Source organism: Pan troglodytes, chromosome 10 (genome assembly GCF_028858775.2).
Source record: "Pan troglodytes isolate AG18354 chromosome 10, NHGRI_mPanTro3-v2.0_pri, whole genome shotgun sequence".
Lineage (NCBI taxonomy): Eukaryota > Metazoa > Chordata > Mammalia > Primates > Hominidae > Pan > Pan troglodytes.
Window position 1 is genome coordinate 107672351 of NC_072408.2, and position 27118 is coordinate 107699468.

Below are 27118 nucleotides of genomic sequence, written 5' to 3' on the forward strand. Positions count from 1 at the left end.
TATGTTTTCCTTTTCCTTCTTTGCCAACCCATAATGATTTTCTCAGTTTTTAAAGCACACTATGTTTTATCTCGTTTCTATACATTTTCTAATGCTGTTCCTCCATGTCTATCTTATTCCCTTCCTACCCTGCCTCCCAATCTATACATACAGTTATTCTTCCTCCTCTTCTTTCCTTCCACACCCACCCCAACTTCTACTTAATTTTTGAAATCACAACTTTTACAAAATCTTCAGGGTAAGCTCTGCATAACCCCCAATCCAGATTAGGTCCCAGTGGTGTGTTCCCTTAACATCCTGGGCCTCCATTCACAGCACTTTACCCCATGTCCTTATTGTGCTTTGTCTAATGTTTGTTTTTACCAGTATGTGAAGTGAGGGCAGGGAGAAGATTGCCTTATTCACCACTTCATTGTACTTATCACAGTGTCTGCCACAGAGTGGATGCCCAGTAAATACCCATTGAATGAGTGAATGAATACATTTAATAAACATACACTTGCTTTTTTGGAAGGAAATGCTGTGCAGATCAGGTGGAACTGTGGGTGGTATTTCTATTAAGTATTTGACTCATCTATATTGAAGGCTGTTAAATGTTTAAAATATATCTTTGTATGGTAGTTTGGTTTTCCTTATTTCTTTCTTTTGTTTTCATGTCAGAATTACTGTGTAATTATGTCTTGCAAAACACCTCAAATGGTGGCCAAGATAATTTTTTTTTTTTTTTTGAGGTGGAGTCTCGCTCTGTCACCCAGGCTGGAGTGCAGTGGCGCGATCTCGGCTCACTGCAAGCTCCGCCTCCCGGGTTCACGCCGTTCTCCTGACTCAGCCTCCCGAGTAGCTGGGACTACAGGTGCCCACCACCACGCCTGGCTAATTTTTTGTATTTTTAGTAGAGACGGGGTTTCATCGTGTTAGCCAGGATGGTCTCGATCTCCTGACCTCATGATCCGCCTGCCTCGGCCTCCCAAAGTGCTGGGATTACAGGCGTGAGCCGAGATGAATTTTTATAGGGAAGACAAACCCAAAATAGAGATGAATGTTTACTGTGGTGCATTAAAGCATTAAAGAGTTGTGAATGTGAAGCTCTCCCCAGTCTTTAGTAACATCAAGTTATCTTGGTACAGGAAGCAAATAGCCACTTCTCATTTTGCCTCAGGTGGTGAAAAACTTCCCATTTTAGGCCAATTGAGATTGTATGTGCTGTATGGCTATGAATGCCAAATATGAGTCTTAAACTCCAAATATGTGGCTGAGCTAAAAGTAATGTTAAATTGTACTCTCTGCTTTGGTGTCTTATAATGACTTAAAATAATCAAAGTAAGAAGAAATTTTTGTACCTATGTCAACTGAGATTTCATTTGTTTTTTTCTTTTTCTTCCTGTAGATTAGGACTTATAAATGTTCCCCTTCAGAGTACTAGCCTTGATTTATCCCATTGTTCCTGCCTTTTGCTTTCTCTGTCTCTGGTGTTGGGATAGCCCAATAAAACCAACTTTCTTCTATACTCAGCAATTGCTTTGGGAGGGAGGAGCAGAGACTTTTCCTTGTTTCATTTCTAGTCACTAAGAGGGTATTTTGAGCCTTGAGGTGTATATATCAGAGATCCTAGATACCTAGATCCTATAGTTGGTTTACTATCAGAATCACCAGGCAAACTTTTAAAAAAAGTGCAGATTCTGGGACCCATGCCCTAAAATTCTTATTCAGTAAGTTTAGGGTGGGACTGAAAATCAAACTCTTTTGATGATACTGATGTATAACCAAGTTTGGAAACTACTGTTTGGGAATCCCAAATGCTTGAAACCCTTTGTGAGTCTTTGGTGTCTTTGGGCTAAAATTCCAAACCTTGAGCATGGTCCTTTGTGGTCTGACTTCTCGTGGTCCATTGCTCCAGCTTCTTTTCTGCACGTGACCCCCTCACACTCTTCTACTGAGCCATGCTAACTACCTGTAGGTTACTGATTGCTCAGTGGATTTTCTTAACTTTTGGACATGGTGGAACATGTCTTGCCCCCTCCATGTCCTGGGTAATTCCTGTTGTCTTTTGGACTTCTCTCACCTACTCTGATAGAGCTGGGCTTGTCTGGGCTCTCCTGGTGCCTTGTCTCTTCCCTTTCTTTTCCTACTTATCACACTGTGTTGATTTGTCCTGCACATAGTGGGAATAAATAGATAGTTATGAATGGAATAAGTTGCTTGCTCAATTTTCTGTCTTTCCTACTGTATTATGAGCTCCTTTAAATAAGACGTGCATCTTTTCCACTTTGTAGGCCTCGTGCACGTGTTAGCATGTGGAGAGCACTTAACAAATCATAGTTAAACATGTAAATTAATAACTGATATTGAAAATAAAAGAATCCTGTCCTTTGGGTAAAAGATCCTGCAGTAGTTAATGTTCTGAGCTGGAAAACATTTGCCTATTACAATAGACATGTATTTTACTAGAATAGAAAAGAACCTGGGCCATAAACAGTAATTGAGATTGGTAATATTAATAGAAAAACAGAGAAACATACAGTTAAATTATTCTGTATGTATTTTCAAGTGTTTTATTTTATTTTCATATAGGTAATACCATCGTATGTTACAAATTTTAAAGATAAAATAGTATACAGGGAAGAAAGAGTCTCCTTCCTGCCTCATTTCTCAGCCACCAATTTCTCCAACCCAGAGGCAGTCAACGTTTTAGTTTTATACCTTTCACAAGACGAATGGTAACATAGGCTGCAGGCTGTCTGTTTGCTTTTTTACTTACTGGTTTGTCTTATTGGCAAACATCTATATAAATGAGTGAGTACACAAGGAGATTCTTTTTATCTCTTTCATAGTTTCAAAGTATTCCACTCTATGGATATATTCCAATTCATTTTACTAGTCCATTATTGATGGATTTTTAGGTGACCATTTTAAATTCCATATCTGTGAATTCATTTTTTCACCCATGTCATTTTGTGCATGCACATGTATATGTAGGAAAATTTTTAGAGCTATATTTGCTAGGTCATTGAATGTGTGCCTTGTAATATTACCAAACTGCCAAAATGGGGATTATATCAATTGTTCTGTTAATTGTCACCACCAACCTCAAATACCTGGGACCTTGTGGGCTTGGGATCAATTGTTCTGTTAATTGTCACCACCAGCCTCAAATACCTGGGACCTTGTGGGCTCGGGCCATCAAGCAGGTGGTCTTTCAGACCGTGCAATGTATTCTGTAATGTGTACATTTGGTTGAAATGAGTTGAAAGTATTTGAGAGTACCTGGAACTCTGAAGCTACCTCAGCTACCTGAAGCAACCATTGAGGCTGAATTTTCAGAATGTTAGTGTTTATCTATTAAATTAATCGTTTATTTAGGGATATTTAGTTAATAAATAAAATAAAATGTAAACATTTTCTCATTGGAGTTTTATCAGTATTTCTGCCATTGATCCTTGGAAAGGGGACTTATATATGATTAGAGTCAGGAATTTGGAAATCATAGGAAGTAACAGCAAAGTTGACAGTTGACTGAAATAATTAAAAGAAGGTCTAGGAGGACATGGTTCTTCCTTGTACACCTACTGGTCATGCCCAATGAGGAGAGTCATTCCTCCTATGCTTTCCATTTTGATGAAGGATCATAACAGGCTGCACTTTCTGATAGAATTTCACATAGTACTGGAGCCAGGTTCACCATCATTTTCTTTATTTTGGTTTCCATTTCTGTCTTGAGGATCTAAATTTTTTTCTTAGGTAACTTTTCTGGCATCAGAAAATTTTCTCAGGCATACATTTTACCTGAAATACTTATTATGAACAATGAATATTAATCATTCTATTGAGACTGGCAGAACCTAGGATCATGAACACCACGCTTTAAATGTGCTTTTATTTTAAGTAAGAGTCATTTTTTTCCGGGATTTTTAAAATTGTTGATAAAAATTTAGGAAATTCAGAACTATATTTTGAAAAGGAAAGAAAATGTTTCTACCTTTATCATATGAATGCAGAAATTATTGATATTTGGTATGTCTTCTTTGATCTTGATTATATAGATTTCTTCACATTCTTAAACACTTATACTGTGCAATGTATGTAGCATCCTGAATTTTCAACTATATGAAAATTACATATTTTTTCAGGTTGTTAAAAATTATTTTAAATGATTTTAATGAGATATTAATATTCTATATTATGCATATAACATAACATATTTAACCATTCTCATATTGTGGGATATTTGTGTTTCTATTTTTAGCTCTTTTAAAATGTGCTGCAGCTAATAACTTTTCTGTGAATGTTAGTCTATGACTATCTTGCTATGCATATTGCAAGTGGAAATACCAGATCAAAGGGTATCAATATTTTTTAAACTCTAGATACAAAAATGCCAAGATGCTTCCAGAGTAAGACTCTAATTTATACCTCCATCATCAATTTATGAAGTTGTCCATATCATATATTCTTTTAACATTGTCCCCCATTTTTTAAAAACATGCACAATTATATCTTCTTGTTTACATTTTAAACATTATTATTAGTGAAGTAGAGTATTTTAAAAGTTTGTTGCTCATTTTTCTTTCCCTTTTTGTTAAATATCTATCCCTGCCTATCCTTTTGTATTTCTGTCTTTAGGAGACTTGCTGCTTTTTCCCAGAGATTTTAATGTTCTTTCTATACAAACTATATTTCAATGGTCACAGATATTTTCTCCAGGCAATTCCAGCTTTTTTGCCTTTTAATTTTCTCAGACTGGGTAAATTTAAGAATTTATTTATATGAAGTCTACTAATCTTTTACTTTGTGAATTCTTTCTTTGCTTTTGTGTTGGGAAATCCTTTCTATATTCAAAGTGATGACAAATATTCATCCATATTTTCTCCTATTTTAAAAATAATTTCATTAAAGGATAAGTTCTTAAAGGAGTAATTCTATAATGTATCAGGTGGTGGGAAATGCAGAGAAGCAAAGTGAATCAAGTAGGGGGTATGTGAAGTGTGGGCTGTGAAGGAAGGCCTCGCTTACCAGATGCACCTGACCAAAGACCTGTGGAGGGAGGGGAGGGAGACAAGCCAATGTACCTGATGCTCCAAGCAGAGGGATCAGCAAATGTAAAGGTCCTTAGTGGGAGTATGCTCAGCTCAAGGGCTATCAGGAAGGCCTGTGTTGGGGGAGCAGAATGAGTGCTTGGGAGAGAGCAGGTGGAAATGAGGCCTGAATTTCAGAATAGGCTGGGGGCAGGAGCATTCTAGCCTCTCATAAACCATTTTGGGTGCTTGGGTTTTTACTCTTAATGACACAGGAATCATTGCAAAGACTTAAATAGGGGAGTGACCTGACATGACTTACTTTTAAAAAGGATTACTTTAACTGCTTGAGAAAGCATAGATATCTAAAAGAAAATGTCCAGGCACAGGGATCCTATGTATACCCTCCTTCCTTTTGAACTTTGTGCTTTCTTGCTTATAAACTTGCTATAATCTATACCTAATCTATTAAAAACATATTTCAAATAAATAAGAAAGAGATGGATGCAGCAGTTCAGTTGCGTTCGGATGTATGTAACAAACCCTGCTGCAGAGGTTGAATCCAGTGGGGCTTTATTTTTCTCACATCACAGGAAACCTGGAGGAAGACAATTCAGGACTAGTTCAGCAGCTCAAGGAAGGCCTCCAGGATACAGGCTTCTTCTACTGTCCTAAACATGTATGTGGCTATCATCCTCATGTTGACAAGATTGATGCTTTCCTCCAGACACCACATTCTGCATCCCAGGCAGGAGGAAGGAGATGGTCAGAAGACAGCTGAAACTGTCCTTTCACTAGGAAACAAACCATTTTCCTGGATCCTCAGTAGTAGGCTTCTGATTACTTCATGGCCAGAACTGGGTCATACCACTATTCCTCGTGGGCACGTTGCTGCCTTGAATACCAGCTATACCTTCTTACTAAGGAAGATGGAACTAACAGTGTTTGTGATAATGGATAGCCTGTAGAAAAATGGATATAGATGAGTCTCAAAATAAAAATATACAAATATACATGTCCTAGTCAATATACATAAAAATTACAAAATCTGTAATATTCCAAAACGCAAACTAAAACTGTCAGTTACCACTTTGTCTGTCATGTTGGCAATTTAAATAAATTGATAACACTCAAAGTTAGCAAGAATAGGTAAAATGGGAATGTTTTATGGTGCCAGAGGTATAACCTTCCTGGGAACAATTTAATCATTCATGTGGTGTGTATGTAAGTGTATCTTATTGAGGGTTTGCTTTGCATTTCCCTGATGACTAATGAAGTAGAGGACCTTTGTACAACTTTCTAACCATTTGAATTTCCCCTTTGATGAGCTGCCTGTTCAAGTCTCTTGACCATTTTTCTACTTAATTATCTTTTTATATAAATATGAAGAGGTTTTTTATATTTTCTAGATACAAGCCATTTGTCTGGAATATGCATGGCAAACATCTTCTCCTAATAAGTAGCGTGCCTTTTCAAAGCTCTCTTAATAATTTATTTTGTGAACAGAAGTTTTTAATATTATATAATTTACCATTCTTTTATTGTTAAGTACATTGTATGTCCTGTTTAAGAAATATTTCCTTACTCCAACTTCATGAAGATATTTTCTAATATAATGTTCTAGAGATTTGTTTTTACCTTCATATTTATTAAAAAGACTGTCCTCTACAATTACTTAGTAATATTACCTTTGCCCGAATTTGAATGTTCTCATATGCATTGGTTTCTTTTTGAGCTTTTGCTTCTGTTCTTTTGGTCTATTTGTCAATCACTGCACCTGTACTACTCTCTCTTAGTTACCATAGTTTTTAAATAACTTTTGATATCCAAAATTTAGCAGGTTCTTCCCCATTTTTTCCTGTTAGTTCAGAACCTATAAAGTCTTTCATTTACCTTTACTTTAGAAATTACAGCATACTTCCTTGACCTATTAACTTCCAATGTTGACTGAAGTATGCATAAATGTTTTACGTGTATATTTATCAAAGGCTAAAGGTAGTATCTCTGTCCTCTTCCCAAATAACGCAAGGATCTAAATACCATTTAACTACAATCTTCCCATTCTTATATATAATATTACAATTGTTCAGTATTTTACTTATACTTGCTTTCTGATAATCCCCAAATAAACCATTATTACTATTTTGTTGTTGTTTTTGTAGCCAGTCAGTAGTTATAGGTAGACTTACCAACATGACAACCAGTTTATTTATGTATTATTGTTTTTGCATTTTCCATGTTCCTTCCGGATTCTGTCTGGCTTCTAAGAAGGAGCATCTTTTATGGACATTTCTATGAGTGATAAAATCTCTCTGTCTTATTTTCTGAAAAATATCTTTATTTTGCTTCATTCATGAATATAGTGTTGCTAAGTATAGAATTCTAAAGTGATAGTTATTTTTTCTTAGTTCTTAGAAGATAATCTTTTTGGATTTCCTTAGGAGATATTTTTTCATCGCTTTCTGTCATCTTATGTAGCTGATGAGAGAAGTCTGTCAATGTAATTATGGTTTCCTTGTCAATAATTGTTTTCTCTGTTTGCTTTAGCTGTTTCCTCTTTTCTTTGGAAGAGTGCAGTTTTACTTGTTGTGTTAGCTGTGGTATGTTTAGAAATACTAGAGACCCGTGTTTTCCTTCTATTATGGAAAGTTTTCAACCATTACTTTGAATATTCTCTCCCTTATTCTCTCCTCTTTTATTTTTAGAATTTATGTATACACAGCATTGAGTATTCTATGCCTCATGTTTCTTAATGAATCTTTCATATTTTTTATTTCTTCATTTCTCCATGCTGCATTCTGCATGATTTTCCCAGGTGTATCACCTCCCTTATTACCTCCCTCCTTAGTTGGTGTCTTTTTTGTTCCTTTTCAAAGCAACCTTTTATTCCCACAGAGTTATAACCTAGTCCTTTCTACTCATTCACTGTATTTATCTAATAGTCCATTTTAGATTTTCCTTTCTTCAGTTGTGGGGATACAAATTATTGTCTATTTTTATCTGCTTAATCTTCCTCATCATGTTCCATTTCCTTTTGTGTTTCATAGCTTTTCTTTGTGAGTTCCTCTTCTGCAGGAGTTTTGATAGTTGTTGTTTGTATGTACATTTTTGAGGAGGGGATTCCATGTGTCCTGGCTTTTCATGGACTGGGTGGCATTTTGAGGTCTGTGGCTTCGTGTAGGGAGACCGAATGCTAGCTTTCACCTCATGTGGTCCCAAGTTCATTTTTTTTTTCTCCTCATACGCTTTATGGCCCAAACCCCTGTGTTCTAAAGTCTAAATCTAAAGTCCATTTGAAGTGTATCAATTCCTGCCTCTTGGTCAGGAATCAAATGCCTTCTTTGTTTCTATAGCTGGGGCATTCCATTTCTTAGTTTCAAGCTTGGCTTTGTAATGCTTTCTTTGTTGTATTTGCATGCATCATTTAAATGTGTTAGTAATGTCATTTTGGTTCATCATATCCTTTTTTCTCCCCTTTATTTGTTTTATTGTCAATAACTTCTACTTTCTGCCTTTAGCTTTTATTATTAGTTACTAAAACAACTTTATGCTAACATCAGAGGCTTATAAAAAATAGAAAAATTTCCCCATAATCCCATATTGAGACAAAATGATCTATTTTTATTCTCTAGATATCCTTCAAATCTTTATTCATAGGGTGCTGTTGTTACAGTCATGCCATATATTTAATTTTGTGTTATAATTCTCTTCTGGTTTACATTTTGCCCGTATTTCTTTGTAATCTTCAAATTACCATTTTAATGGCTCTATGATAGCCTCTTGAATTGGTGTACTCTATCATACTTACAGAGTTTGTTTTCTGTTTTTCCTTGTTTATACAAATTTCCCCAGAATATTTTTGCATTTGTAGTGTTTGCATTATTTTCTGCGGCTAAAATCTCAGAAGAGAGGATGTTAAATTAAAAATTCTTAACCATGCGTTGCCAATTTGACCTTTGAATGGCTTTTCTCATTTTACAGTGACATTAGGAATAAATTCACATACCGACATAAATTTAATACCTACTGTGTGGGAAGTTCTGTGCATTTTGAGTGGCATAGTGACAAATAGGACCTGCTTCAAGTTTCAAGGAATTTACAGTGAAATCAAGGATATAGATATACTATCAACTTTTATAATATTAGGATAAATGGAGCAAGTGGTACAGTCAAAATCTAATCAAAGAAGGAATTTTATAGAAGAACTTGTATTTCAGCCAGGGATAGAGGAAGGGGTGGAGTTTCCCCGTACAAAGGGAGGCTGGATAATATTCCAGGCTGAGAGAACTTAACGGACAAACAGCAAGAGGTATGAAAAAGTCTACAGTGCATTTGGAAACTATTGAAATCGATGGTGTGGCTGGAACAATGGGTGAGAGAAAGGAGCTTGTAGGAGACTTGAAGTACTTTGCCGAAGGATTTTGGTTATAATCAGCCAGAATTTTCATTTCTGCCACTAATTGCAAATGCTGGTTTGAGAAAAGCATGCACTGTAGATTCATGGTAGCTTGTGGTTGGCAGAACCCACCAGTCTCCTATTTTATAGATGAAAACAATTTCTACGGAAATTAAGAAAATTTTCCAAGTTTACACTAGGAGTGTATCTGAAGGCACACTTACTCCCTTTTTCAAGAAAAATTTGTTTAGCATCTGTTTGTAACTCAGTAGTAAGTGCTTGGAGGATAGAAAGTAAATACAGTATAGGGTCAACTTCTGTAGCCAGCTGGGGGAAAAACAAATCAATATTTGTAAAATGGCAGGATAAGACAATGATAGAAATGAGTAAAGGGTATTTTGAGAACACAGAAGAGGGGAAGCTATTTCAGCTTGGCAAGAAGGATGAAGAGTGGAAGATGGTGGCTCTATTAAATCATAAAGGATGGATAGGAAGAAGCTTGCCAGGTATACCTCACCCATGGTGAGGGAAGGGAGTTTCAGCCTGAGCAAAGGCACGGGGTAGGAATCAGCATGGTGGATGTGGGAATCAGAGCAGCTTCGCATTGTGGAAGCATCACATGTGAGGCAGAGAGTGGCAGGATATAAAACCAGGGCTAGATGGTGTTTGCTATGGTAAGTAGTATGGGCTTGATTTTTTTAGGGCTGCTGAGGATCTTAAAATATTTAAGAGGGAAACTTGGCAGGACTTTCTGATTGACTGGATGTGGGAGTAAGGATGTGAGGGAGAGAAGAGCAAAATATGATTCTCTGGTAGACTTCTTTCTTCTCTAGTTAGTGAGTTCATCAAGATTTAAGATGGTAGTGGTTTTGTTTCAGCAGAAGCCGTGCAGTGTGGTGTCATGTGGCAGTGGAAAAACCATCATGGGGCGTATGGAGACTCAAATGTTCCTGAAATGCCTGAGAGGACATCCAGGGACATTTGGAGGTCACTGCCAGAGGCCATGCACATTGTCCAGTTTTCAGTGGTTCCTCTTCGTTGCTAAGAAGCTTGAACATATACAGAATGCATTTAATAATGTTCAGAAAACCTTCTTAAGTGGACAATCTCAAATTACAACAGACAAAGCAGAATCAGATTTTTTTTGGATGGTATATCTCATTAGTACAGAATAATTACAACATTAGGTGATAATAATAGCAACTGATATTTATGGAGTACTCACTGTTTTCCATGTAAGATGTTAAATGCTTTACATTCGTGATCTGACTTAATCCTTACCATAATCCCTACTCAAGGAAACAAAGGCACAGAGCACGTAATTACTTGCACAAGGTCACTAACTCCAATGCAAACCCTGAGGCATGCCAACTCCAAAGCCCTCATTTATAAACTCCAGGCCATATTGCCTCCCCATGAAGCTGATACGCAGGCAAGTGTGGTGCCACTTTGAGATTCTCTGGGTTCAGCTGTCAAACAATGACATCATTAAATTATCCATGTAAAATAAGAAGTTGAGTCCTCTATACCCGCTGTGTTTGAGGAGTGGCAGGATGTGGGATGAAAGAAAGAAACTGGATTGCCTCTGAAGCCCTCTGAATTTGTAATAGAACTACAGCCTCCTCAAACCAAAATTATAAAATAACCTACATCACTGTTTTTCTTCTGAAAGAATTTTCTTACTAAATACGTTAATGTGAGAAGACAAAACCAAACCACCAAAGATAATATTTGAATATTGATAATATTCAAACCTCATTTGAAATCAAACCACTAGAACCGGAAAAGAAAATGAAATGTGACTATTTAATTCCTCAGCAGAGATATATGTATGAAAACATAATTTCTATCCCTGGTGATAGGAGAATTTGATATTGAGGACTTCATGAGTTGGGAACAGCGATTTCTTAAATGAAGGTGATAAAAGCCTGTATAAATAATACAGTCATGTATTGCTTAATGATGGTGATATGTCTGAGAAATGCATTGTTAGCTGATTTCATCACTGTGGGTACATGAAAGACTGCACTTACACAAGCTTAGCTAGTATAGCCCACTACATAGCTAGGGTACATGGTATGGCCTGTTGCTCCTAGGCTGTAAACCTGTACATGTTACTGTATTGAATACTGTAAAAAACTTTAACACAGTGGTATTTTTGTGTCTAAACCTAGAAAATGTACAGTAAAAATATGATATTATAATTTTATGGGACCGCCATCATATATGTGGTCCGTCATTATGAGGCTCATGACTGTCTAAGATAAAACTGTAGGCCTCATACCAAATAGAGAAGATTGGCAATATCTATATGTATATGGGTGTGGATTGTATAATTAATTTCTACTTAGTATCCTTTGCTTCTTAGAAACTTTAAGTTCCCTCAATTTAAAAAAATCCTTCTTGATTTCTTTTGCTTTTTAAAGATATTTTGATGTAAAAGAGCTTTTGTTTTTATTTTCTTTGCCTGGTTCTCCACTCAAAAATTTAATGCCTGTGTGACTTAGAATTCTCATAAGATTTAGCTTTCTGTCTTTTTACAGATATGAAGTGGCATAGTAGGATTTGGGGTCCATTTTCCCTCAGCTTCCTATTTCTTGCCAGTAGCTTCATTGCAAAACCACTCTACCATCTGCCCTGCTTCCTTTTTCTGTTTCCACCCCCAGTTCCCTCATTTTCTAATTACTCCCAACAGGAGTGACTCAAACATATATTGGAAGCAAGATTCCCACAGTTGCCAAATAGGAGCAGGGAAGTGCCACGTACTAGGTTTTCACAAAAGAAGTCATTATGTATCTGGATTTTTATCTGCCAGAGAAGAAGAGGAATGCTTGAGGAAGTCAAGTCTCAGGGCAAAAAAGTAACATAATAAACAAATTAGAGAATGACACTTTCACATTACCATTTCTGTTACATCTTGTGGTAGTCTTTCAGGCTGTTCACAAGTATATGGCTCCCTTCCTTTTTTGGGCTATAGTACAGTATCGTTCCGTGCTAGTATAGTTCGGTCCAGGCTCTTCTGCACTCCACTGAACTCAGATATGGCCATATGACTTGACTTGTTTTAGCCAGTTAAATGTGAGTGGCAGTGACAGGTGTCACTTCTAAGAAGAAGCTTTAAAAGCCAATGGCTTTAAGAGCATACTTTGATGTCTTATTTTTGACAGTAGTTGCTCTATCAACTTGAGTCTTTAAGTGACAGTGTGAACAGAGCACCCTCCCCATACCAGCTGACTCATAATGGCCAGGTGACATGGGCAAGAAAGAAGCCTTTGTTGTTTTAAGTCACTGAGATTTGGGGAGTAATGTTATGGTGGCAGAATCTAGTCTGTCCTGACTAATACACTGAAAGTTTTAGCATGTATAATCTCATGTAGTTAAGAGATTCAAATCATAATTCCTCCGATACATGGATCAAAGATAATAGAAGACAAACATTTAAAGTGTTTTTAAAGCATTCACTCAAAAAGAATGTATTTTGTTTGCATCCATATAGTAGCATCTAACCTATCGCACAATAGTTTTGTGTTATATAATAGATCTGCCACTGCTTCAGAGCCTCTGTGAGGGCAGAGATAAGGTCTCGTTCTTTTTTAATCCTGGTACCTGGCACTAGGTGTGGCATTTAGTGGGTACTTAATACTATTAGATTAGTGAAGAGGACTGAAAACTGCCTGGCACATGATTGGTACTGAATAAATATTTGTACAGATATTAATGTTGTTAATATCTGTACCAAATATTCAGCACCTGTCATTAAAATTCATTCATCACCTATCATAAAATTAATTAGCATTGGAAATTCTCTTTGTACAATCACAAATAATTGTACAAAGTGCATTTTCAACATTTCATCCCCTTGGTAGCTACTGGGCTAATTTTTCAGGCACAAAGAAGCAGTTTAATGTGGACCCTCAAGTTGTATTTTTTCCTGCCACCAGGGCCTTTAAAGCCTTACTTAAGGAAGTACCATTATTTCAACTTTGGCAGGAGGGATGATACATTTGCACGTAAACTGGTTTGGAGTTTGATGCTGAGCTTGCATCGTGACCACCTTTCCACTGGACATTATAATTAGGGGGAAATTCTGATGCTAAAGCTTGGCCAGTGTATAGTTATTAATTCAAAGTTGATTATCTCACCAGGATTGTGAAGAGTTTCATTTGGTTTTAAAACTGCCTAATACATGTTATTGTGAGGTGTTGGGAAATTATCAGTGTGGCTGCTTTGTGTGCTCTCCTTGGTCCAGTGAAAGTTCCACCTTACTCCTTGGCCCCTGCCCGCTCCTATTTTATCTGTTTCTTCCCAGGAAGGATTTCAGGCATCTGGGAACATACATGTACACAAGGTTGTTGTCATCAGGTCCCTGCTTGCCTACTTCCTTCTTCCTAAATTTAGATTCTCTAAATGGAGCTTACTTTCCTATGTCTCTGTCCTGTCTAAGCAGTTTCTCCATTACCCAAAATGCAATTCCCCAGGTTCATTAATTCATTCTCAAATATTTCTTAAGAGCCTCCTCCATACCAGGCATTGTTCAAAGCCTTGTGAGTACAGCTTTCCTGGAACTTCTATTTCATTGGAAGAGACAGATGATAAATAAAAAAAGTAAATACAGTCATGCATCACTTAACGATGAGAATATTTTCTGAGAAATGCATTGTTAAGTGATTTTATCATTGTATGACTATCACAGTGTGTCCAGAGTTCGTTCCTTCTGGTGCATTTGTGTTCTCGCTGACTTCAAGAATGGAGCCGCGGACCTTCGCGGTGAGTGTTACAGCTCTTAAAGATGGCACAGAACCAAAGAGTGAGCGACAGCAAGATTTATTGTGAAGAGCGAAAGAACAAAGCTTCCACAGCATGGAAGGGGACCCAAGCGAGTTGTCACTGCTGGCTTGGGTGGCCAGCTTTTATTCCCTTATTTATCCCCACCCATGTCCTGCTGATTGGTCCATTTTAGAGAGCACTGATTGGTTGATTTTACAGAGCATTGATTGGCCCATTTTACAAACCTCTAGCTAGCTACAGAGCACTGATTGGTGCATTTTACAAACCTCTTGTAAGACAGGAAAGTTCTCCAAGTCCCCATTCGACCAGGATGTCCAGCTGGCTTCACCTCTCAACAGTGTGTACTTAAACCTAGATGGTATAGCCTACTATGCACCTTGGGTATGTGATATGGTCTATTGCTCCTAGGCTGCAAACCTGTACAGCATGTTACTGTACTGAATAGTGTAGGCAATTGTAACACAGCAATAAGTATTTGTGTATCTAAACATATCTAAACATAGAAAAGGTACAGTAAAAATACAGTATAAAAGATAAAAAAATGGTACACTTGTATAGGACATTTACCATGAATGAAGCTTGCGGAACTGGAAATTGCTCTTGATGAATCAGTTTGTGAGTAATAAATGAATATGAAGGCCTAGGACATTACCATATACTACTGTAGACTTTATAAACATTCTACATTTAGTCTACACTAAGGTTAAATTTTTTTGTTTCTTCACTGTTAAATTAACCTTAGCTTACTCTTTTTGCTGTATAAACTTATTTTAAAAATGTTTTTGACTCTTTTGTAATAATATTTCACTTAAACACACATTGCACAGGTGTACAAAAGTATTTCCTTTCATTACATTCTTATTCTATAAGTTTTTTTCTATTTTGAATTTTTATTCTTTAAACTTTCTTTGTTAAGAACTAAGATACAAACTCACACATTAGCATAGGCCTACACAGGGTCAGAAACATTAGTATCACTGTCTTCCATCTCCACATCTTGTCCCACTGGAAGGTCTTCAGGGGCAATAACATGCATGGAGCTGTCATCCATGATAACAATGCCTTCTGGAATACTTCTTGAAGGATCTGCCTGAAGCTGCTTTCTAGTTAACTTTTAAATTTAATTTAATTTTAATTTTTAAATTTGTATTCTTTTAGAGACAGGGGGTCTCATTATGTTGCCCAGGCTGGCCTCAAACACCTGGGCTCGAGCGATCCTCTCACCTCAGCCTCTGGAGTAGCAGCTAGAACTATAGGCATGTGCCACTGCACCCAGTTAAATTTTTAAATAAATAGAAGGAGTATACTCTAAAATAACAGTAAAATGTGTAGTACAGTAAATACATAAACCAGTAACATAGTTTTTTATTATCCTTATTATTATTATTTGAGACGGATTTTGCTTTGTTGCCCAGGCTGGAGTGCAGTGGTGCAATCTCGGCTCACTGCAATCTCCGCCTCCCAGGTTCAAGTGATTCTCTTGCCTCAGCCTCCTAAGTAGCTGGGATTACAGGCGCCTGCCACCATGCCCAGCTAATTTTTATATTTTTAGTAGAGATGGGATTTCGCCATGTTGACCAGGCTGGTCTCAAACTCCTGACCTCAAGTGATTTGCCCACCTCAGCCTCCCAAAGTGCTGGGATTACAGGCGTGAGCCACTGTGCCTGGCCTTTATTATCATTATTAAGTATTATATACTGGACATAATTGTATGTGCTACACTTTTATGCAACTGGCAGCACAGTAGGTTTGTTCACATCAGTATCACTGCAAACATGTGAGTAATGCATTGCCCTATGACATTATAATGGCTATGACATCACTAGGTAATAGGAATTTTCCGCTTCGGTATAATCTCATGGGATCACCATCATATATGTTGCCCATCATTGACTGAAACGTCATTATGCAGTGCATGACTGTATACGGTAAGTCAGGCAGCTGTAAGTGCTACAGTGAATAATAAAGAGGGAAGAGGTATTATGTTTGTGGAAGTAGGGTGGGACAGTGTTACTAATCATTTCAGGACAGGAAAAGCCTAACTGATAAGGTGTTAGGTAAACAGAGCTGAAACCTTAAGGAAGTGATGAAGAAAGCCATGAGCACATGGGGTGAAGAGGAGCTAGAAAGGTTCCCAACAGAGGGGACAGCAGGAGCTGAGGCAGGAGCATGCTTGGCAACTTCAAAGAAGGGGAAGCAGGCCAGAGTAATTGGGGATCAGAGCAGGGTGGGCTGAAGTGGATTATACAGATCTTGTAGGGCTTTTTGGTCAGTGTAATTTAGTCTTTAGCCTGAGTAAAGTGGGAAGCTGTTGTGAGTTTTTGAGCAGAGGGTGCCTTAAGAGGATCTGGCTGATATGGTAAGAACTGGTCACCAGAACAGAAAACGGGTGACCAGTTAGACATCTGTTAGATAATAATTCAGGCATGAAACGAAGGCATTGACTTTCAATACTCAGCTCAAGTGTTAACTCTAACTAGGAAGCCTCTCCTAACTCCCCTAGGCTGAGTTGAGTCTACCTCTTTTGAGTTTCTGTAACAATCTTACTCTTAAAATGAAGGCTTTCGGCTGAGTTCACTTATATCTGGAAGCTGACTATATAGTTGAGAGGTCTCCGAATTAGTTTACAATTAGAATAAAGTTTATTTATAGATAAGTAAAAGGGCTAACTTAGTATATTATGTATTATATATTCATTATGTACAAATATACGTGCATTATATTATTAAAACTTAACAATAATTGCAGCAATTACTTAAAACTTTGCCCATTAAAAAGATTTTTGGGACAGGACTATTTTGATAAGGTTTAAAATTGCCAGAAATGGTAATAATAAAAAGCAGAGTGACTCATGATGGGTTTTATTATTGTTTTCAAATTCTTTATAAAGTACCCTGTAATGCCTATACCCACAGTGGACTGATCTCACTGCCTTGTCTTGACATATCACTGATGGTAAGATCTTTTATTCAAAGTGCCTTGAGCAAAAGAAAATTCCTTCAGGCACGGTTTGATCCAGGGAGCTCGAACAGTGTCATCAGAGCTCCTCCAAATTGTTCCAATCTGTTTTCCATCTGTTTTCCTCTGGGTTGGCTTCCTTCTACAGCAGGCTGTCCACTTTTAGTTGCAAGATGACTGACAGTGACTCCAACCATCCAAATGCCTTTCTCCAGGTCACTGCAGCAGAAGTCCCAAAATATGACTCTAACAATGTCGTATGCCCGTACTTGAACCAATCACAGTGGCCACAGGAATGCAATATTCTAATTGGCCTTTGAAAGTCAATATTCTAATTCTGACAGGCTTGGGTCACTTGCCCCCATTTGGAGCTGGGTATGGGGTAGGTCCATTTTACACGAATTACATGGAAGTAGAGGAGGGAAGGCAGGCCCCCAAGAAAAATTAAGATTGCTGTTAGCAGAAAAAGAGGAGATAGATACGGGATATTCAAGCTACATCCATGTACTACAAGCAATTATTTCTGATTCCTATCCAGAATTCTGTCCTAAAAGTGTTCCCACTTGGTAAATCAGGTACATAGATATGAAGTTCTCACCCCCGCATTGATTGCCACTGTAGCTTCCTCTTCCTTTCGTAGGATTCTCAGCAGGAATCCCCTCTTCAGCCTCTCACTCACACACCCACACACAGACACCTTTCATCATAAGCCCTGCTTTTGGCTCAAGGAGCTTTCATATTGTGTGCGTTCAGTAAAGCAAAAAATAATTCCTCACAAAATCGGCATTTTTTATTATACTTTAAGTTCTGAGATACATGTGCAGAACGTGCAGGTTTGTTACATAGATATACATGTGCCATGGTGGTTTGCTGCACCCATCAACCCGTCATCTAAATTAGGTATTTCTCCTAATGCTATCCCTCCCCTAACCCCCGACACCCTGACAGGCCCCAGTGTGTGATGTTCCCCTCCTTGTGTCCATGTGTCCTCATTGTTCAACTCCCACTTATGAGTGAGAACATGCAGTGTTTGGTTTTCTGTTCCTGTGTTAGTTTGCTGAGAATGGTTTCTAGCTTCATCCATGGTGTATATGTGCCACATTTTCTTTATCCAGGCTATCATTGATGGGCATTTGGGTTAGTTCCAAGTCTTTGCTATCGTGAATAGTGCTGCAATAAACATATGTGTGCATGTGTCTTTATAGTAGAATGATTTATAATCCTTTAGGTACATACCCAGTAATGGGATTGCTGGGTCAAATGGTATTTCTGATTCTAGATCCTTGAGGAATCGCCACACTGTCTTCCACAATGGTTGAACTAATTTACACTCCTGCCAACAGTATAAAAGTGTTTATATTTCTCCGAAAAGCAATGACAACAAAAGCCAAAATTGACAAATGGGATCTAATTAAACCAAAGAACTTCTGCACAGCTAAAGAAACTATCATCAGAGTGAGCAGGCAACCTACAGAATGGAAGAAAATTTTTGCAATCTATCCATCTGACAGAGGGCTAATATCCATAATCTACAAGAAACTTAAACAAATTTATGAGAAAAAAACAACCCCACCAAAAAGTGGACGAAGGATATGAACAGACACATCTCAAAAGGACATTTATGTGGCCAAGAAACATATGAAAAAAAGCTCATCATCACTGGTCATTAGAGAAATGCAAATCAAAACCACAATGAGATATCATCTCACGCCAGTTAGAATGGTGATCATTAAAAAGTCAGGAAACAAAATTCGCATTTTATTTTACCCTGTTGATGCTGTATAAATCCGGGTCTCAGCAGGAAACAGATGGAACACTCAAATTAGGATAATTCAAGAAGAGTATAATAAAGGGACTATTTGCAAAGGTGTGGGTATCGTGTGAGAAAAGCACAGGGACATTACAGTGCTGTGGGACTAGTAAATGAAGCTCTGTTTATCTCCCCCAGGTCTGAAAAAGGTTGGGGGAGGAGATAGCCATTGCCAGAGCTACCAGACTTGGTGGGGAGACACAGCCAGCTGTGGATGATTTCATAGGAAAGCCACTGGGGTAATAATACTCTGACATCTCTCTCCCTTATCTTTCCTGTCTTCTACAAGTGCCTTTCATTGGCAGAAGCCACACAGCAGGGGAGCCCATTGACAGAGTCCATTCCAGTCAGCCTCTAGAGTGGAGGGCAGGGTTGACAAGAGAGGAGAGAAGATACGGAGGGGAAGTGGATGTTATCCAGAAGAGTCCATCTCTTTGTCCTCTCAGTATATGTGCTTATCTTTAAGTGAAAAGTTCCTGTTCCCTTCACAGAGGACACAGGAAGTCTCATCACTATGGCTGTATGTTGGATAATTTTACTTTAATCATACTGCCTCTTCAAACCAGTGGCAGGGGAATAAAGGAATAATGGAAGGCATAGCACCTGCAGTTCTTGATTCTGAAGCATAAGGCATCTACTCTCACCATGACTCCACGTTCCCCTTACCTTCTCCAGCTACTCAGCTAGATGTGGCTGGATGGCGGTGACCCAAACCTTCGTTCTGCAGAATCTCAATGCCACCCCCGCCCCCACCTTTTTGGATAGCTTCAGTGTTATTTGGTTCCAAGCATGGTCCTCAATGTTGTATCAGCAACCCAGCTGCTCCCTGGTAGTTGGGCTTACTCTGTAAGTCCTTTTCTCTGTGTTAGTTCAGTAGTATGATGAATCCAAACTACCTAGGGGCTGTCTTTGCTTCCAACTTAATGGAATTGTGGCTGTGTTTCCTGATAGAAGCATTTCTACATTAAACATGAGGACTTCCAAGGTCATGTGGTCAAGCTCAAGGTCATAGAGATGAGAAGCAAAAATTCTGTAAGTGGATAGTTAGTGATTAGGGTTAGAGTTAGGATAAGAACACTGATACCTCTCCTTGTTCCTGGTCCTGTGCATTCTGGCTGAGGAGGAGATACGTTATACAAAATACTGTTTATGTAAAATGCTTTTTGAATGCATATACTAAATTCTGTGGGACAGCAGCCCAACTTTGTAGAAGTTGTCTCCTCTCCTAGCTCCCACTGTAATTGAGCCTTTGCTCTAGACACTAACAAGACAGAGAGGCCTGATACAGTAAAGGTGTACTGTTATCCGCAGTAAGCAAATGGATCCCGATTTTCTTTACTGATGGGGCTTGGAGGTGGGAGGTGAGGGCATGAGTACATTAGTCTGGTCAGTAGCTACATACCAGGCACCACACTCTGTGTTGATTGCTGCAATAAAAATATCACGTCTGGAGCCATAGTTGTGATTGGCAATATCACTTGGTTCAGTTTATGACTCTTGCTTAACGGTCTTCATGTCTTCAGACCATCTTGTGTCAGTCAAGGTTCTCCAGAGAACCAGAATCAGTATATTGCCCAGATGAGCATTAAGCAAACTGGAGACCCAGGAGAACCACCAGTGGTATATTTTCAGTTCATGTCCAAAGGCCTGAGCAGTAGGCGAGCCAATGGAATAAGGTCTAGCCTGAGTCTGAGTCCAAAGGCAGGAGAAAACTGATGCCCCAGCTCAAAGACAGTCAGGTGTAGAGAGTTAGTTCTTCATTATTCAGTCCCTTTGGTCTATTCAGTGTTTCAGTGGGTTAAATAAGGCCTGTAGAGGACAAACTGCTTTACTCGGTCTACCCATTCCAATGTTAGTCTCATCCAGAAAAACTCTCTCTCTGTCACACACACACACACACACACACACACACACACACACACACACACTCAGAATGACGTTTAACCAAATATATGGACACCCCATGGCCCAGTCAGGTTGACACATAAAATTAACCAGCACACATCTGTCTGACTGTTGCTGAATTAAATGAAGATAAGATAGGAATTATGCCTACATTCTTTGAGTCCTGGATAGTAGCACCAAGCTCTGCAATTCCTCCAGGTGTGTGGCTTTGTTCTTAGTTTATTCTACAGGGAGGGGCAGTTTTAGGAGTGTCGTTTTGCACTCTTTCATTGCCCTCATGCAATGAATCAGTAAACCGATGTAGTGTTTTGCCAGTTGATAAATATATCTGCTTCTACTATACAATATGGTACTGGGGAAATAACATCAGGATGGATCTCTGGTGCCGTTGGACCCACTCTGAGATGGACTCAGGCCAAGACTCTGTCACCTGTCTCCACAAGCCTCCCATTTGAATGGTGTGCCATAGCAATATTTCAGAGAGCAACTTAAGTCTAGACCCACAGCTAACCTGGGGAAAGCCTGAGCCTTTCTTTCTTCAGTGCATAGTCACCCTGGAAACAGCCATAGGATGCTGTGTGGGAGGCTTGAAGGGCGAGTCACAGCATGCACCTGAGGCAGCATTGTTGGGTCTCTCTCAAAGACACCCAGCCACTTTCTCTATTGAGAGGCTCTAGGTCAGTGGAACTTGGTGAGAGGCTAAAATCCTTACTATGGTGACTGCATTAGGTCCCAGCCCACGAGAGTAGAATTTTGTCTCTTCTATATGCCAAGTAGCACCTTAGTAGGTGGTCCATTTATTTCTGTTTCTATTTCTGAGATTATTTAGTCACCACCACAGATCCCTGTGGAATAAGATTTTGATTACCACTCATCCCTGTGGTTTGTTCCATTTACCTTATTTCTGATAGTTAAATGCCGCCAACCAGTTGGTCTCCCTCACTCTTGGGTTCCTTTATCTCCATTGATAACAAAGACACTGATTCCATTTCAGCCACCCCCATCCCATTTTCCAGGCTGCAGAAGAAAGCCACCACACCCAGGGCAGCCACCACAAGCTTTCCAAGAGTACTCCTCCTCCCCTTTGTGGGAGTTGTGGTTAGAGAATGGCTGTTGCTCATCTTAGGTCCACTTCACCACTCCCATTTCTGAGACTTGAGATTTCTTCCTCTCCAGCAGGGATCAGCTCAGGACCAGATCATAAATATTTTAGGCTTTGTGAGCCAAGAGGCAAAATTCAACAGGTATTCTTGCCAAAGGCTGATAGTTTTGTTTGTTTGTTTAACATTTAAAAATTGTAAAAACCATTCTTACCTTTCAGGCCATACAGAAACAGACAGCAGGCCAGATGTGGCCCACAGGCTGTAGTTTGCCAACCCCCTTCTCCACAGGATGCCACAGAAGTTCAGTTGAACCACATAAACACAGACTACCCTTGAATCCAGGCTTTAATTGTCCAATTAGGTAGATTACTGATGCTACTCCCTGGTACTCAACCTAAAACACTGAATCCTAAATCCCGGGTGAGTATATCCCATGAGTGAATTTAATGACATCAAGCCTTATGTTTTGTCCTCATTGATCCAATGCCTTTCAAAACTCTCTCCTGGCTCCTGCCAATGTAGACTGGTGTGAGGTTCTATAAATCTTATGAAAGATTTCTTATGTAAGGGATGTAGGCTGTCTCATATTTCTCCCTCTGAGCTGTGCTTGGACGTGAGTCTTAGATCAAGAGGCAGTGAGAGGTGATAGGAATGAGTCCTGAGGGAATGACCAGCAGGTTATTATGCATGGAAAAGCTGTTCTTCTTAGACAGGGAGGACAAATCTGTCCCCACGGGCAAGAAGATTTTGTGGGTTCGAAGTTTTCATATTTGTCCGTGTCTGCCCAAATGATCGCAATCCAGTTATCAGGGTCACATTCCCTTGATATGAGACCCCTGGTATGAGCTGATCATGTACTTGGTGCTGCAGCTCTGCAACTTTTGTTAGGCTCTGAGCTTTGTCCTCAGCCATATCTGCCATGGGACTCTGGAAAATGAGGGGTTGCTGCAGTTATACCATCTGAATAGCTACAGGGACTTTCTGATTTTTTCTATGCATGCTCTCAATTGTACATTCAGAGATTTCAGTTTCTCATTTTCCTTTTGTACACCTTCTAAGGCTGTGAGAAGAAGCCAAGAGACTCAACAGTCTTTATAGTCACTGCTGTAACCATAGCAATTAAGTGCCTCTGCCACTGATCTCCCAGCATTTCCCCTTCCACCTGCATTTCATCTCCTGCCACTGCTAGAGACAACTTGAGTAACTGATGTCACCACTTGTCCTGGATTATTTGTTTTCTGTTTTTTCCTGGCAAAGTGGTTCTACCTGTGTTTCTCAACAACATGATCAATCTAATCCTGGAATCCCACTTCAGGATCTCAATAGAAAACAGAATGCTCAAATTGGGATAGTTGAGGAAAAATTCATGAAGGGTTATAGAGGCCTAACCCAGTGATGAGGGGGAGCAGTTACTGGGACTTGGAGACAGGCATAACTGTGGAAAGGGTTGCTGGAAAGAAGCTGGGATCCTAAGTTAAGCAACACAGTCATCACTTTTGACATTTTCCTCTAATATTTTGTGCAGTTATGCAGCAAATTCTACTTCAAAGGTAAACCTTATTTAAAACCCCATAGCATCATATGACTCCTATTTTTAAAAGTCTGCAAAATAATTACATTCCTTTCTTTAGTTATCCTTATCATATTCTACAGCTGATGGAATTCAGTTAAGCAGCATTGGTTGTCTATTCAAAACTAAATTAATATAGTGAGGATTTATTTTAAGTTTTCATTATTTTTTTTTACATCATAGCCCTTGAAACATGACAGTTTGTCATTCCATATATTTGCAGGATTTTTTTTTAAGAAAACCATCCTGATTCTCTATTTTCTTACTTTCAAATACCATCACAGTATAATTTATTTTAATCCCTTATCCTGTGGGTCACTTTTATCTGATGATTGCTTTCATTTAAATTTTAATTGGGGTTTGCAAACTCTTTTTATGGACTGGAGGACAATAAATAAACGTTTGTAGTATGGCAGGGTGATCTATAGTCCAGAAAATCAATATCTAGGCTTCTATATGCAGGAGCTGTTCAAGGCAGGAACTATTTTCTTATTTATTTTTGAAGTCACATTAGAGTTCCAAATGTATAATTGTATAGGATTCCATAAGTTAATAGTATAGGCTTATTGGTTTTAAAGAAGTCTTCTTCAAAGTGATATTTTTTCAGGTATTATTGAGATGTGTCCTTATTTATCTGGAGAATAGATATACTTATTCTCTGCCTTCATTTCGTTATTCCTACCTAGTGGTAGGAGATGACAAAAAACCTCATCTAATAGGTGTCACTTATACCTCTTAACATCACTATTTCCAAATATTAATTGTTCCTTGGAAATCCTTTTACTAGGGCTGTTCTTGATGGTCTGTCTGCATTCATCACTTTGTGATTGCTGAGTTTTCATATCACCTTAAATCTTTGATGAGCTGTTCCTCAAAGAAAGAAGGTCATTTATCATGTCTGTTTTACTGAAAGAAGGACAAGATGAGACAAAGAGGTATTACATAATTCAGTGTGCCTATGAAGCTTTCTAGGCCGTATTCCAAAATAGATAGCAGTTTCTTTAATCAAACTCTGTATAAGATAAATGAGATATTGTTTGGTAAGAACCCCCCACCCCACTTTGTGCCAAACTTGTTGGCACCCTGCAGTTTACAGCATGAAAGTCAGCTTCTCTGCACAGTGATTTTTAAGACTGCTAAAGGCAATCGGCTGTTCTTAGAGCTGTGCCCCAATGCACTTTATATGCCCTTCTGTTATAGCACTGAACACCTGGTGGTTTGTAATGTATCTTTTTACAAGTCTTTTTCCTTCTGTAGACTGAATGCCCTGACAGCAAGGACTGTTAATTATTCACCATTCTGCATACACTCTGATTGGGTGGCTTACAAACAACAGAAATTTATCTCTTGCAGTTTTGGAGGCTGGGAGGTCCAATATCCAAGCACTGACAGATTTGGTGTCTGGTGAGGGCCAGCTTCCTGGTTCATACATAGCCATCTTCTCACTGCATTCTCACATGGTGCAAAGGATGAGGGAGCTCTCTGGAGTCTCTTTTATAAGAGCACTAATTCCATTCTTGGTTTGGGGTGGGGGCTCTGCACTCATGACCTAATCACCTCCCAAAGGTCCTACCTCCTAATATCATCGCATTGAGGATTAAACTTTCAACATATGAATTTTGGAGGGTCATAAACATTTAATTTATAAAAAAGGGCTGCTTGGTGTATCATGGCCACTGAATAAATTTTGAGTAGCAATCTTACCTGGTATGCCATTGCATTTATATATGATTGCCACTAATAACTCAAATTACTGAATTTATGATGTATCGATGATGCTGTTTTCCTAGTCTTAGTATTAGTAGCCAAATGGCCTTGGATTAACTTTCTCAGTATTATTCATTCATTCATTCAACATTTATTGAATACCTTACTAAATGGCAAGCTCTGAATTAAGCTTTGAGAAACCAAGAAGACTAAGACTTTGTTCCCACCTTTCCCTTCAGCTTCCCTTTCCTAAGACAGACATAATAAAACAATTGCATCACAACATGATAGATCCTGTCATAGTCAGAGTGGAAACAGAAGGAGATTGAGTGGGACAGGGGAGTTGAAAGATGCCCACCAGCCCCCAGGGAGAGTGAAAACGTGATCTCAAGATCAGCTTTATTTTCTGACCAATTCTCATATACCAAGTGTGGTCAGGAACATATATTTATGTGTCTAGGTAGCCAGTTGCATTTCATTTTATGAAGCTAAGTGATTATGATGATTAGCTATGGAATTAACATACGTTTTCAGCTAAGCAAGTCATTAAAAACAAATGCAAGTACAATTATCTCCTCCTTTAGCTTCAGTAAATTAACATGTTACAGTAAGAACCTTGTTCATTTGTATGATGCTAGGAAAAAGCCACAAAAATGACCTGCTTTTTACTTTATATTTCAGCAGCTATAATTTTGTAAAAATGGAACATGTTGGCCATCTGAAAAGCACTTAGTTGTATAACTTCTACAAGTCATTGAAAGTAATTATCACATCATAATCCAATGTTTTCCTGAGGTTCCCATGGGAAGTAAAGTATATTCTATCCTGATGTGGTTTGGATGTATGTCCCTGTCCAAATCTCATGTAGAATTGTAATCCCAGTGTTGGAGGGGCCTAGTGGGAGGTGATTTGATCATGGGGGCGGATTTCCTCCTTGCTGTTCTTGTGATAGTGAGTTCTCACAAGATCTGGTTGTTTAAAAGTGTGCAGCACCTCCCTCTTGTCTTTCTTCCTCCTTCTTTGGCCACGTAAGACCATGCCTGCTTCCCTTTTGCCTTCTGCCATGGTTTTAAGTTTCTTGAGGCCTCCCCAGCCATGCTTCCTGTACAACCTGTGGAATTGTGAGTCAATTAAACCTTTTTTCTTTATAAATTACCTAGTCTCAGTTAGTTCTTTATAGCAATGTGAGAATAGACTAATACAGCAAATTGGTACTGGGAGTGGGCATTTCTACAAAGATACCTGAAAATGTGGAAGTGCCTTTGGAACTGGGTAATGGGCAGAAGTTGGAAGAGTATGGAGGGCTCAGAAGAAGACAATTGGGGGAAAGTTTGGATTTTCCTAGAAACTTGTTAAGTTGTTGTAACCAAAATGCTGATAGCAATATGGTCAATGAGGTCCAGGCTGAGGAGGTCTCAGATGGAAATGAGTAACTTATTGGGAACTGGAGCAAAGGTCACTTTGGTTATACACTAGGAAAGAGGTTGGAGGTATCATGCCCCTGCCCTAGAGATCTGTGGAACTTTGAATTTAAGAGTGATGATTTAGGGTTTCTGGTGAAAGAAATGTCTAAGCAGCAAAACATTGAAGATGTGGTGTGGCTGCTTCTAGCAGCCCATATTTATATTTGTGAGCCAAGAAATGACCTGGTACTGGAACTTATATTTAAAAGGGAAGTAGAGTGTAGAAATTTTGAAAATATGCCAGCCCAGCTATGTGGTAGAGAAGAAAAATCCATTTTCTGGGGAAGAATTCAAGCTGGCTGCAGAAATTTGCATAAGTGAAAAGGAGCTGAATGTTAATAGCCAAGACAATGGGGAAAATGCCTCAAAGGCATTTCAGAGCAGCTCCTCCCATCATAGGGTCAGA

At 38.7% G+C, this 27118-nt stretch overlaps 1 protein-coding gene and 1 long non-coding RNA gene across 17 annotated transcripts in view; one reads left to right on the forward strand and one right to left on the reverse strand.

The window, feature by feature from the left end:
- The window catches only part of ANO4 (anoctamin 4), a 413407-nt gene that overhangs the window by 129613 nt on the left and 256676 nt on the right, over nucleotides 1-27118 (forward strand). For 3 of the 16 annotated variants that reach the window (XM_054663452.2, XM_054663454.2, XM_054663456.2), the window contains exon 1: nucleotides 16026-16124. The exons of 12 other annotated variants lie outside the window; for them this stretch is intronic. In XM_054663452.2, the coding sequence (XP_054519427.1) occupies nucleotides 16103-16124 (22 nt within the window). In that variant the 5' untranslated portion in view covers nucleotides 16026-16102. Of the gene's footprint in view, nucleotides 1-16025; nucleotides 16125-27118 lie in introns of those variants that run through there. One more of the 16 variants, XM_054663458.2, reaches the window with a different exon arrangement.
- Nucleotides 5569-12654, reverse strand: LOC107967614 (uncharacterized). Its single transcript, XR_001708215.3, has 2 exons — nucleotides 12311-12654; nucleotides 5569-5974 (listed from the first exon to the last, which is right to left on the reverse strand). It is a non-coding gene; the product is annotated as an uncharacterized LOC107967614 (long non-coding RNA).